The sequence below is a fragment of the Coccinella septempunctata genome, chromosome 1, assembly GCF_907165205.1.
Source record: "Coccinella septempunctata chromosome 1, icCocSept1.1, whole genome shotgun sequence".
Lineage (NCBI taxonomy): Eukaryota > Metazoa > Arthropoda > Insecta > Coleoptera > Coccinellidae > Coccinella > Coccinella septempunctata.
In genome coordinates, this window is record NC_058189.1 from 41975507 (window position 1) to 41987715 (window position 12209).

Sequence of the window (12209 nt, forward strand, 5' to 3'; positions counted from 1 at the left end):
AGCTGGCAGGCTGACAGCTGACCAAGGTTCTTTGTGTACATACACAAATGACCTTGACTAATGACAATCCAAATTTCAGCAATGATACCACCTTCTGAGAATTGAAAGCACCAGTAAGTTCATACATTTTTCATTATTTTCTGAAATTAAATAATAAATCCTTATGATACATATATCCGAAGAAGTTTTGGTTATTGTCAGAAAAAGAGTTTAATGAATTTCAATTTATTGCAAAATTATAACCTGGGGGAAATTGAATTACATTGTTTGGCAACTTGTATGTTTGTTTAGTGAGGCTAGTTTGTAGTTTGCGGTTTTCTCACCTGTAGAATTAATATGCACTGTTTTTTCTGAAATTTTTATCGTACTCTTTCAATAACTTCAAAATTTTTGTATTGAAACTTATTGCCTCTTAATATGGCTAACCAACCTGGGGATTCAAACAAGGGAATTCCTCATTTGATGATTCCAAGTCCTTTAATAACTAAAAGGAACAGAACACCGTCAACGTAAGTTCCCGAAAGGCCTCAATATTTTAAAAGTCATGCGAATCTTTCCTTATAGGTGCGAAAGGATTGGATCGAAAAATTTTTATGGCACTATAAAAGTATTCTGCAGGGAAAAAGGTCATGGCTTCATCACTCCAGAAGATGGAACAGAAGATATTTTTGTTCATATTTCAGAGTAAGTATCAAAAAAAAAATCGCCTCAGAGACCTTCTGAGCCGTATGAGAAATTCATTGAAGTTTGAAACTCCTTTTATGTTTTACTTGCAGTATAGAAGATGAGTATGTTCCTTTACCTGGCGATAGAGTAAAATATCAGATGTGTCCATTACCACCAAGATTCGAAAAATATCAAGCTGTTCATGTGAAAATTGTTGTCTTGAATAAAGAAGTTCATAGAAGGTGGAACAGTTGAATACAATATTTTATCAGCACATGGTTTCTTACAGGGATGATAATATGCTTTGGGATAATGAATTGTTTAAGTTTATTATACATTGATTAAATATACAATATGCTTGAATCTAATTCTCTCCTTGACTTTCTAGGAGTCTACTTAAAGGTGAATATGATACTCAGGAATAAGGTTCACTAAGCTTGTTTATATACTTGGATATATATATAATGAAAAAATTTCAATATCAATTTATTTAATGAAAAATACAAAATGGACGGATTGTACTCTATATCATATGGACGGATAATTATTTAGATATAAACTAAATCAGTTACAAAATAAAATCAAAGTTATATGGCTACAAATTGATGAGTTAATATAATCTGAAACTTCCTAACTAAGAATATGAAATATTATGGTCATAGGACTTCCTACCCCAATCCCTTTCGTCAGGAATAGCTGTGTGACGAAGTTTGCAGAGTTGGGGACCCCACCTTAGCATTACTATGATGACCCCAACAATAAACATTGTTAGTAAGGCAGTAGCTGCCCAGTAAACGTGAAACATTTTTATTAGATGTCACTCTCCCGTTTTTGTAGTTCTGAATATTCTACTTTCTGAGACTGAGGAGATGGAGGAAGTTTTGAATTTTCTTTTGCCACTGATATAATTTTTAGCTCTGTGTAATCCAGGGGAGGTTGCTGATGAGGAGTTGCAGTCCACAACGATATTAACCAACGGTTGCCTAAAAGAAATTGCTTTAAAAACACAGATCAATGTACTATTCCTAAAGAAAGATTTTAAAATTTGTTTTTACGTTCATATTGAAACCCTGACGCTTCAACTTACCTGTATGTCTATCGTTCCAATAGTTTGAGTATTTGGAGCAGCATCCAAGAACAAAATTCAAGATGAATAACGATAATCCAAGGATAGCACAGATTGTTACTGTAATATAAAATGGACTATAGTCACTAAAAATATGTTTCTTAAAATAGGGGCTCTTCAAGTATTCTTCTCTTTCATCAAATACAGCCGACATTTTCAGATTATTAAAACCTGAAAGAATAAAGAAATAATTACCCGCAGTTGTATATACGGACAGAGACTGTCTCTGATACGGAGGACAATAATTACTAGGTGTGGTCTGAACTAACGCGCATTCAAATAAACAATTTCTTTTAATTAGAGCACTAATTGAAACATAGCTCAGTTGATGATTGTAGTATACGTAAGTGAAATCTAGAATTCTATGAAAATATGGTTTCGAACTTTCGAAGATTTCATTACTCGCAAATTAATTGTTAGTTAATTCATACCTGTTTTATTTGTTCATGAGAAAACCAAACAATACAAATCTGCTATATGATCATAGACAACTTGAACCACAGATTACAGAGTAGAATCTGAACCTGAATTTGTTTGTCAACTAGTGTCAACCAGAGATATATCTCTGGTGTCAACTGAACTACTGAACAGAAACAGAGGTAGTTGTCAAAGTCGTTTCCGGTAAAATTTTCGTACTAGGTCTCACTCTCACTTTCAACAATCAGTTTTCTGTTGTGTTATTTGAAAAAGCTCTCAAAAAATTTGGATGACCATTTTTACTTTTTAATGATCTGTATCAGAAAAACTTACTAGAACGGTTGATCACATCCGTCTATAGAGTCCTTTAGAAGGTTGTGGGTCGATTATTATTTCCTAATATACAGGGGATTCAGAAAAAATCTCCCATAATAGTTTTGAGGCTGTTAAAAATCTACTATATACTGTATATACCTATCTGTGATAAACTGAAATATACAAGTTACTTCATAAAGTTTTGTAGAAAATAATTATATTTTTCCAATGGAACACTGTAAATTATTACCTATTTTGATTGTCGACTCAATTCCAAACATTTTCTATTAAGCATATGTTAAATAGTTAAATCTTTTAGTCCTTTTACGTCCATTTTCATAATCAATTCATTTCAATTCAATTTTAAAGTTTCTTTTTTTAACCCTTAAACTGATGATACTAAACTAAAGGAAGTTTGCTAGATATCATGACATTTTGACCGGTTACTAATACAAAATGAATTCCAAAATACAATAATTTAATGAGTTGACTTATTTGAACAAAAAAAGTATAAGGAATACCTAATAGCAAACTGACTTTGTTTTATGTAGAATATGTAGATTCATAATATATATGTATAGTCAATAATGGAATAATATTGTTGGATATATGAATAGTTCCGAAAAATTCAGAAGGCGATTCCGTGTCAAAAAATGAGGATGGTTTCTCATATTAACTTTTTTGCGCACCCCCTGCTTAGTTACAGAGCCCCCCAAAATAGGCTCACGTAAAGCAGTTTTAAATATTTTCGTCAAAATTGAAAAACTTTTTTTCAAAAATAAAAAACTGACTGGGTGTCCCAAAACTAGTGAACCAAACGTCACAGCACGATAGAGTAGACCAAATATTATCGAATGACACCAACATTAGTTCAATGAAAATGTACCGTTTCCAAAATAATCAGAATTTAATTAAAATACCTAAAGTTGCCGATTTTCGAACTATTTTTCTTAATCACAGTGCCAGTTTGTGAAAAAAGATATCGATTTTAAATTATATATTGAACTTAGATTATTGTTTTATCTCCCCTAATTGAAATTATTATTTTAAGTAGTTAATCGATAACCTAAGTAAATGTAAATTGAAACAATTGTTTTTTCTACATGTTTTTTATTACTCAGAATAAACCCCCTCTATAGGGGTGATAATATGGGAGAAAAACGCTATACTTAATCACAAATTCGCCTTGTGCTTGAAAAAATATTTCGAAAATCGTCAAATTCAGGTTAGGTTTTTTCAGAAACGATACATTTTCGCTCAACGAATGTTGGTGTCATTCGATAGTATTTTGATCTACTCCTACTCTATCGTGGTGTGACGTTTGATTCACTAGTTTTAGGACACCCAGTATATTTTATGCGAGTGAGAAGGCAATCAGAATATTTTTTGGTGGTGCACCAGTTCTCAATAAAAATGTCAACTTGACATGGATAAATTCTATGTCCTCTACGACACAGGCATATTTTATCTATTGATGAAATTTTTTTTCTCAAAAACCATGAGCTTTAGCTCATTAGATTTAGTGTGAAAAACTCTTTCCTGGGGGGTTAATTACCCCCAGTACCCCCCCCCCCCCCCGTAAATGCTCCCCTGCGCTAAATATGCTAAGTCTTCTCTAGAAAGGGTTCCCCCATTATAGTGGGAAAAAAACCTATTGAATTATATATCATCGTCATCTTCCCTCACTGAGACAAAACAGATTATCTCTTGGCATGAAAGTGTCCGAGATGCTCTGTAGGATTTGCCACTTACGTGTGAAATTAAAAAAAAATATATATATATATTTTTTTTTTTTTTTTGTCAATCACCTTTCAGGGAATTACGAAATACCACCGGGCTCTGGGAGCCAAAGTGGAATCAAGAGCTATGAAGGAAGCGTCTTACGATACGTGTAGTGCCCAGTATGACTTCCTTCTGGGCACTCGAGACAACATAGCTGTCAAGATCCAACAGCTTTGTATTATCAACAAGATGTTCTTCTACGAGTCCGTTGACCGACATCACCAGTGGGATAATAGTTATTTTCTTGAGCTTATACATCTCCTTTAGTTCGAACGACAGATCGAAGTATTTTGTTAGTTTTTCAGTGTAGGCCCTTGAAATATTGTCGTCTGAAGGAACCGTTATATCGATGATCACACAGCTTTTTTCTCTTTTATTTAGTAAGACGATATCCGGTCGGTTATTTGCAACTGGTCTGTCTGTCACCATCGTGGTGTCCCAATACAGTTTAAATTCCTCGTTCTCGAGGACATTCTCAGGTAAGTAAAGATGATTTTTTCTCTTTGTTTTAATTAATTTTAATTTCAGTGCCATGGCCTGATGGTAAACTTTTGCCATTTGGTTGTGTCTATCCGTGTATTCTCTCGGTGCAAGGATTGAGCAACCAGACGTAACATGTTGGATGTGTTCACGCCCCTGCTTGCATTTTCTACATAGATCAGAGGTAAGTTGTTGTCCCGCTATGTTTTTGAGGTAAGACCTGGTAGGAACCACCTGATCCTGTATTGCAAGCAGCCGGCCTTCGGTTTCAGGAAACAGGTAGCCCGCCTTAAGGTAAGTTAAGGATTCTTTTTTATTCACATTGTTGTTTTCTAAATTATTAGGGTATCTACCATGCAATACCTTAGCTTTCCATTCCTCCTGCAGGTTTTGCTGAGTGCGAATCGCTTGTGTGAAGTCGGAATCCGATAGCCGCAATGGGGAGCATCCTACATCGACTGAACGAAGGGTCCTGACAAAAGGTGAGTTCTGCTTCATGAAGTATTACCTTAGTTTTAATACGGATTTGTCATGTGTTGTTTCTAGGTTAAGCATTCCTCTTCCCCCTAGATGTCTTTGGAGATAGAGTCTTGCCACGGATGAGTGAGGGTGATGTACTCCGTATTTCGTCAAAATGGTGCGGATCTTCGTGTCCAATGCCTGCAGTTCTGTAGCCGACCATGTAAGTATCCCGAAGGTGTACGTCATTATGGGCAATGCCCATGTGTTCAAGGCTAGAAACAAAGATTTTGAATTTAATTTGGACTTGAGCACTTGGTTCACCCGATAAGAAAGTTTCTTACTAAAGGCTTCCTTCATTTCAGCGTTTTTAATTTCTAGAGCTTGCTGTATACCTAGATACTTATAGGTTTCATCCCGGCCGAGGTTCTGAATGGCATTTGGATTCAAGATATTGGAATTATTCTCAATTATTTTTCCCCTTCTGACTGTTAGCCTTGCGCACTTGTCCAGCCCCATCTCCATTTTTATGGTCTCACTAAATGTTGCCACGATCTCTAACATTTTTTCAAGTTGTTCTTCATTGGACGCATATAACTTGAGATCATCAATAAATAGTTGATGGGTTATTTTGACCTTTCTGTTTTTGTCTAGGATGTATCCGTATTTCTGTTTATTGATGAGCATGCTGAGGGGATTCAGTGCCAGGCAAAACCATAAGGGGCTAAGTGTGTCCCCTTGAAATAGACCTCGTCTGATTGCGATGTCAGCAGTTTTAATTATAGTAGCTCCAGTTCTCAGAATCAGCGAGGTTCGCCATTCGCTCATTAGGTGTTTTAACAGATTTATTACTGAGCCACATACTCCGTACATACTTAGAACCTTGAGCAGCCAAGTGTGGGGTACCGAGTCAAACGCCTTTTTGTAGTCCACCCACGCTACCGAGATGTTACGTAGCTTTTTTCTTGCGTGTTTTGTGATGATAACATCTGTTATCAACAGTTCCTTGGCACCCATGGCTTTGGATTTGCATCCGTTTTGTTCAGTTGCCAAGATGTTGTGGCTTCTCACGTGGTTGTTGATGTGCCGGGTAAGTACTCCTGTGAGAAGTTTGTAAATGGTGGGCAAGCATGTAACCGGTCTGTAGTTTTTTGGATCTTCTGATTCGGCTCCTTTGGGCAACATATATGTCAGTCCAGCAGTCAAAAAGCTTGGGACCAGCTCAGGTTTCTCCAGAAATTTTTGGAACAGGCGAGCTAAGCTAGAGTGGACAGACCTGAAGTGTTTCCACCAGAAATTGTGGATGTTGTCAACTCCCGGTGCGGCCCAGTTGTTCGTGGACTTCAAAACCCATTCTATGTCTGCCACATCTATTTGAATTTCTCGCATCATTTCTCCCCTCGACTGATCCACAACCTCCTGCAGCCAGTCAGCATCCCCATCGTGACTGACCTCCTCGCTCCATATCCCTTTCCAGAAGCCCTCCACCGCCTCCGGTGTGGGTGGTGGGCCATCAGTGTTCATTTTACCCTCCAGCTTGCGAAAGAATTCCTTTTGGTTAGCGTAATACAGACGGTTGTTTTTGTACCTCTTAGTTCTTTCATTATAGCGCCTCAATCTTGATCCTAAAGCCTTTATTTTTTGTTTTAGGTTATCTGCAGTTACCTTGATCTTACTACGGAAGTCATCCGCCGTGAATCTGAGTTTATACTCTCTGGCTATCACCCTCATGGACCTCAAGACTTTTCTGGACGGCTGCTGCGTAGAAAGGTAAGTTTGTATGATACCCAGTTTACTCCTGTGTTGATTTATATTTCTTTCTAGGCGCTTCTTCCATGGTGGATCGCCACTGGGTCGTTCTGGGTTGTTAGATGTTGTTTTACCCTGAAGTTCAGCAACAGTAATAGCACCAGCATAGACCAAGTCCACCACCTGTATTAAAGTGTCGTCCCTCCTCAAAAGTTTAGACAAAATTTTATCTACTGCTCTTACGTCTTCCATGAGCTTTTTATTTTGTTTAAGTCGTGGTATTTTTTGTCTGCAAAATATAAAAGCGAGAAGAGTGAAATTTTTTTAGATAAATATTTGAATGTGTATGTATCTATATGATTTTTCAATTTTATTAATAGAAATAACAATAATATTATATATATATATATATATATATATATATATATATATATATATATATATATATATATAATATTATTGTTATTTTTATTAATAAAATTGAAAAATCATATATATATATATATAATATTATTGTTATTTCTATTAATAAAATTGAAAAATCATATAGATACATACACATTCAAATATTTATCTAAAAAAATTTCACTCTTCTCGCTTTTATATTTGCGAAATCTCCTATAATCTTAGTCATATCCAATCTATCCAAAATTTGGTGTTCAATTGAAATTATAGCTAAATTACTTAATCTGTGTTGGAGCATATAGTGGATCTTAAATAATTCTTGATAATTTTTAATTTTGAAAAAGATCTTTCTCCAGATGCAACTGAAACCGGCAAGGTTAGTATAGTCTATCCAAATCCGAGAGGCCAGCGTAAACAAACTGACTAACGCGTGATCTTATTTAAGGTACTCCTCTTATTGGTCAAAGCTTCAGGAACGCCATGTCTGCAGGTGGGAGTAATGCAGTACCGCATTACGTTTGATTCATTGATTGTATGCGAATTGTTGTGCAGAACTGCAGAGATCATTCATTGCTTTTTCTTTCGTAAATTGGTTTATAGTTGTAGCAAGTTATTCAAGTTACAAGCATTTAAGATAATGTCAAGTACTGATACTGCTGAGGAATCGCGTGTTGACTTAAGTCCTCCAAAAAAGAGACGTCTGAAACGACACTTCAGTGCCGAGATAAAAGATATGATTTTGAATACTTATAAAATTGAGATTATTCAAAATGCAGGAATGTGTTTAAAGGACGTAGAACTCCGAGTTGCTGAGAGACTTGGCATTGGAGCTCGAAGTGTTAGGAGAATTATTTCCGAATACATAAATTCCGGTGTTCTATCACAGCCGGCAACAAATCAAAATCGGACCACCAAATGGGAGTCCTTATCAGATTTCGATAAAAATGTAATACGGCGAAAAGTTCACGAGTTTTTCTTCAGAAATGAACACCCGACTATAGAGAAAGTATTAAAAATAGTTAATGAAGACTCGAACTTGCCAAATTTTAAGAAGAGTACCTTCTCTATAATATTGAAAAAACTTAATTTCAAATATGGACGTCGCCAACGCAACAGTTTTTTAATGAACCGTGACGACATTAAATGTTGGAGAAGAAACTATCTCACGAAAATTAGGACCTTCCGTGATGAAAACAGGAAGATTTACTGCTTGGATGAAACTTGGGTAAATACCGGTCATACTAAATCCAAAGTGTGGACCGATGAAACAGTTACATCTTCTCGGCAAGCGTTACTTGCTGGATTATCTACTGGATTAAAAATCCGTCTGGGAAGGTCTTGAATTTTGAGTTTAACCCTTTGGTTTCATAAAGCTTGATCAGAGAATCAACGATCGAGTGACGGATGAACGTCAATTAGTTTTCAGTCGATAAGTTGGTCATAAGCATTCTGAATATCATTCTTTCACCAAATAATTATCTATACACGCCCATTTGATGATTCTCAACTGCTACTCCTCCAATATATTCGGAAATATGAAAGTTTCAATGATTTCCTTCGGGAAATCGAATGCCAAATCGTTGATCGAGCAATCAAAGTTTTGTGAAACTTGATGTAAGTACCTTTTTGGTGGAAAACAATTTCAACATTCTTTTTCAAATGAAGTGAATATATTTTTTCAGGCAAAGGGCAAAGAATTATAGTGTGTCATATTGGCAGTGACACTGGTTTTTTAACTGGAGGACTCTGGACTTTCCAATCCAAAAAAACTGGTGACTACCATGAAGAAATGGATGGTCAGTCCTTCGAAAAGTGGTCGAGGGTATAGTTCCTAAATTGGAGGAAAATTCTATAGTAGTTTTAGATAATGCTCCTTACCATTCAAGGAAAATGGAAAAAATTCCTAATTCACAATTCAGAAAGAGTGATATCCAACAATGGTTGAGGGAGAAAAATATTGATTTCACCCCTGACCTCATAAAAGCGCAATAGTTGCAGATAGTCAGGCAGAACAAAGAAAACTTTGAAAAATACATTGTGGATGAAACCGCAAAGGCCCAAAATATTACTGTACTTAGATTACCGCCCTACCACTGAACCCTATTGAATTGATTTGGGCCGATGTCAAGAATTTTGTGGCAGATAAAAACACCACATTTAAAATGGCTGACGTCCAAAATCTTTTTCAAGAGGCTCTCTCACGGGTTACTTCCGAAAGATGGAGAAAGTGCGTGAAACATGTCAAACAAAAAGTTGAGGTAGACATGTGGAAATTGGATAATATTATGGATGATATAACACCAGTCATCGTCAACTTAGAGGAAAGTTCTGCATCTTCTGACGACACTACGGGGTAGTCACTTTTACAAAAAAAATATTGTTACACATTTATATACATAGTATTTATTAAAGTGGGAATTTTAGATTAATTGTTCATTACTCAGACTCGTAGATAAGCATACACATTTTTCACCGGAACTGGAACACTCAAAAAGTTTTGAAATATAACGCTCTCGGAATTCAATTTATTAGTACACCTCTGCGTTATAACGTTCTTGACGCGTGATCACTTCATGCTGCAATGTTTACCGCTGGCCTCTTGGATTTGGATATACTATAGTATTCTTAGTGCTATTGTTATATTCGGAAATGTAGAAATTAAGTCATTGCCAAAAATATATTGTAACAGTGATTGTGGATCCTTCGATTGGTGTTCTGCAAAATGCGATTTTAGTGCAATAATTTCATTAAACAAATCAATACCGTCAATGTCTGATTCATTAGTAGCATCATCTTTAAGCTTCAGATTCAAGTCTTGACAATACTTCAAATCAACATTGGAATCAGTGGCGGCTCGTGGTCATGAGAGCTGAGGAGGCTAATAGTTTTCGAGGAGTGTTGGAACAAACTCTTATCAGTCAATAAAGTATACTTCTTCAACATAATGAAAAGTTGTCAGTTCTAAGATTAATTTTGAATGCAAGAGGATGATATATGTTCCTTTTACTTGTTATGCCTTTCGATAGATCGCGGTAAATTTTTCAATTCTGAAAACCCCGTTTTGAACCATGAAGTATATTCTGTTTGATGAGAAAACAGTCAATATGGCCAGCAAAATAATTATTCCCGTTTGATCGATCCAGTTAACCAATCACATTTATCGTACCAAACAACACTGAAACTTCTATTCTGACGCTTTCGGTAGACTTTAGTGTAATTAAATTTGGTGGAGGTCTTGTAACGGTTTTAACAACGTGTACAGTTAATTCTCAATATTCAATTCCATTTTATTTTTTGATCCGTATCAGTACTCACCCCTAACGCCCTAACAAAACAACCTATCTTAACAAGAATATATCACAAATTTCCCGAAGTTCCAGTTCTCCACGAAGTCGTTACTTTCAAATTGAAAATTGAAATCATAACAACTACCGCCGGACAACGCCCCTACCGTCGGAGATCAAGCGAATATAGTCGAAGACGGCACGAAAGTATCGATGGAGAACAGGGGAGCTGAGCCAGTGAGCCTCCTCTGGTACATTTTACGGGCGAATATGGTACAGTAAGTCAGCTGAATTCTTGTTCGGTTAGTATGCGAGTCCAGAGAACGTATGCGTGAGTTACACTATCAACGGAGGCAGCAGGCCCAACAGCCTCCTTCCGAATAGGCAGTACTAGCAAAGAGTAACCAACTCTTGGTTACTCTTTGGTACTAGGAAATATTCACATTCGACGCGGCGGACGCGTACGCAGCCGGTGGATTGTATGATTCGTTATGCTGGATTTTTATGAGCGGAGGACCGAAAAATGAACTAATTTTTATCTGAATATCTAGTTCAGGTGTTCGGAAAATTTATATAGAAATTACTTTCTGAAAATGAGGACATGCCCGAAGTGAATGTATTTTAGCTCTAAGCTTTATGAGGAGGCTTAGCCTCCCTTGCCTCCTCTGACGAGCCGCCCTTGATTGGAATAGTCGAATAGGTTGTCGCTAAGAAACACAAACACGTCGCAAAATGTTGTCAACTCTTCGAATCTATTTTTCAAGGAATTGATTGTTTGATCTATCCTAAAATAAAACTCCACTCGGTATTTGGTTTTTGGGTCGGATAAAACTTCATCACTTTGTTCATACTGAAATTGTGTCGGTTTTCTTTTTGGTCTGATTTTATTGATTGGTGGAAAATCTGTTTCTACATTGATTTCGTGGGCCACTTTGGAAGATACTGCTAACACAATTTCAAAATGTTCAGCCGTACGATATTGTTTGAACTTATATCAACGTCTTCAACAAATTCATGCAAATTTGGGTATTCATGGTGGGGCTCTGCATCATTCTACTCAGGGCATTAATTTCATTTAGGATATCAAACCAAATTACTACCGAGCAAATAAATCTATAATTTTGTACGTTTAAGGCCAGAGAATGAGCTTTGTGGGAAGTAGTACAATCCCATTCTCAGGAATTATCAGATATTTCTAGCAAAGCATCAAAAATTTTTTCGAGGTGATAACGTAAGGGTTTAACTGCATCGATTCTGCTTGACCATCGCGTATTACTTAAAGCTTTTAATTTTAACTTTGGTAAATGTTTACAGATAACAGACCACCTTTTTGTAGATGACTGAAAGAAAACGTAAATTTCTTGAATTATATTGAAGAAATTCACAGTTTCGTGCGTAATACTTGCTGCATCATTCACTACCAAATTAAGACTATGAGCCGAACACGGTATGTAAAATGCACGGTTATTGATTTCCAAAATTTTTTTTTTTTTTTATCCACTGTGTTTTCCACGCATATTTGAACC

General features: G+C 36.2%; 3 protein-coding genes across 3 annotated transcripts; 1 reads left to right on the top strand and 2 right to left on the bottom strand.

The window, feature by feature from the left end:
* Positions 1-353: 353 nt before the first annotated feature.
* Positions 354-1029, top strand: LOC123316342 (cold shock domain-containing protein CG9705). The gene is made up of 3 exons (XM_044902374.1): positions 354-509; positions 565-684; positions 777-1029. The coding sequence occupies exons 1-3, from the start codon at positions 418-420 to the stop codon at positions 919-921; spliced, it is 357 nt and encodes a 118-aa protein (XP_044758309.1). The 5' UTR covers positions 354-417; the 3' UTR covers positions 922-1029.
* A 109-nt stretch (positions 1030-1138) lies between these two features.
* On the bottom strand, positions 1139-1471 carry LOC123316345. Its single transcript, XM_044902389.1, has one exon. It carries the CDS (start codon positions 1469-1471, stop codon positions 1301-1303), a length of 171 nt encoding a protein of 56 aa, XP_044758324.1. The 3' UTR covers positions 1139-1300.
* Positions 1472-1476: 5 nt separating this feature from the next.
* Positions 1477-1966, bottom strand: LOC123316333. Its single transcript, XM_044902365.1, has 2 exons — positions 1754-1966; positions 1477-1649 (listed from the first exon to the last, which is right to left on the bottom strand). Exons 1-2 carry the CDS (start codon positions 1944-1946, stop codon positions 1477-1479), a joined length of 366 nt encoding a protein of 121 aa, XP_044758300.1. The 5' UTR covers positions 1947-1966.
* Positions 1967-12209: the final 10243 nt, after the last annotated feature.

Bases quoted from the DNA above. Each gene is read 5' to 3' on its own strand.
- LOC123316342 (XM_044902374.1), top strand. From the start codon at position 418: ATGGCTAACCAACCTGGGGATTCAAACAAGGGAATTCCTCATTTGATG. The intron at 510-564 runs GTAAGTTCCCGA...CTTTCCTTATAG, and splicing joins AGGAACAGAACACCGTCAAC to GTGCGAAAGGATTGGATCGA. The intron at 685-776 runs GTAAGTATCAAA...TTTTACTTGCAG, and splicing joins ATTTTTGTTCATATTTCAGA to TATAGAAGATGAGTATGTTC.
- LOC123316333 (XM_044902365.1), bottom strand. From the start codon at position 1,946: ATGTCGGCTGTATTTGATGAAAGAGAAGAATACTTGAAGAGCCCCTAT. The intron at 1,650-1,753 runs GTAAGTTGAAGC...AATTTCTTTTAG, and splicing joins TTGGAACGATAGACATACAG to GCAACCGTTGGTTAATATCG.
- LOC123316345 (XM_044902389.1), bottom strand. From the start codon at position 1,471: ATGTTTCACGTTTACTGGGCAGCTACTGCCTTACTAACAATGTTTATT.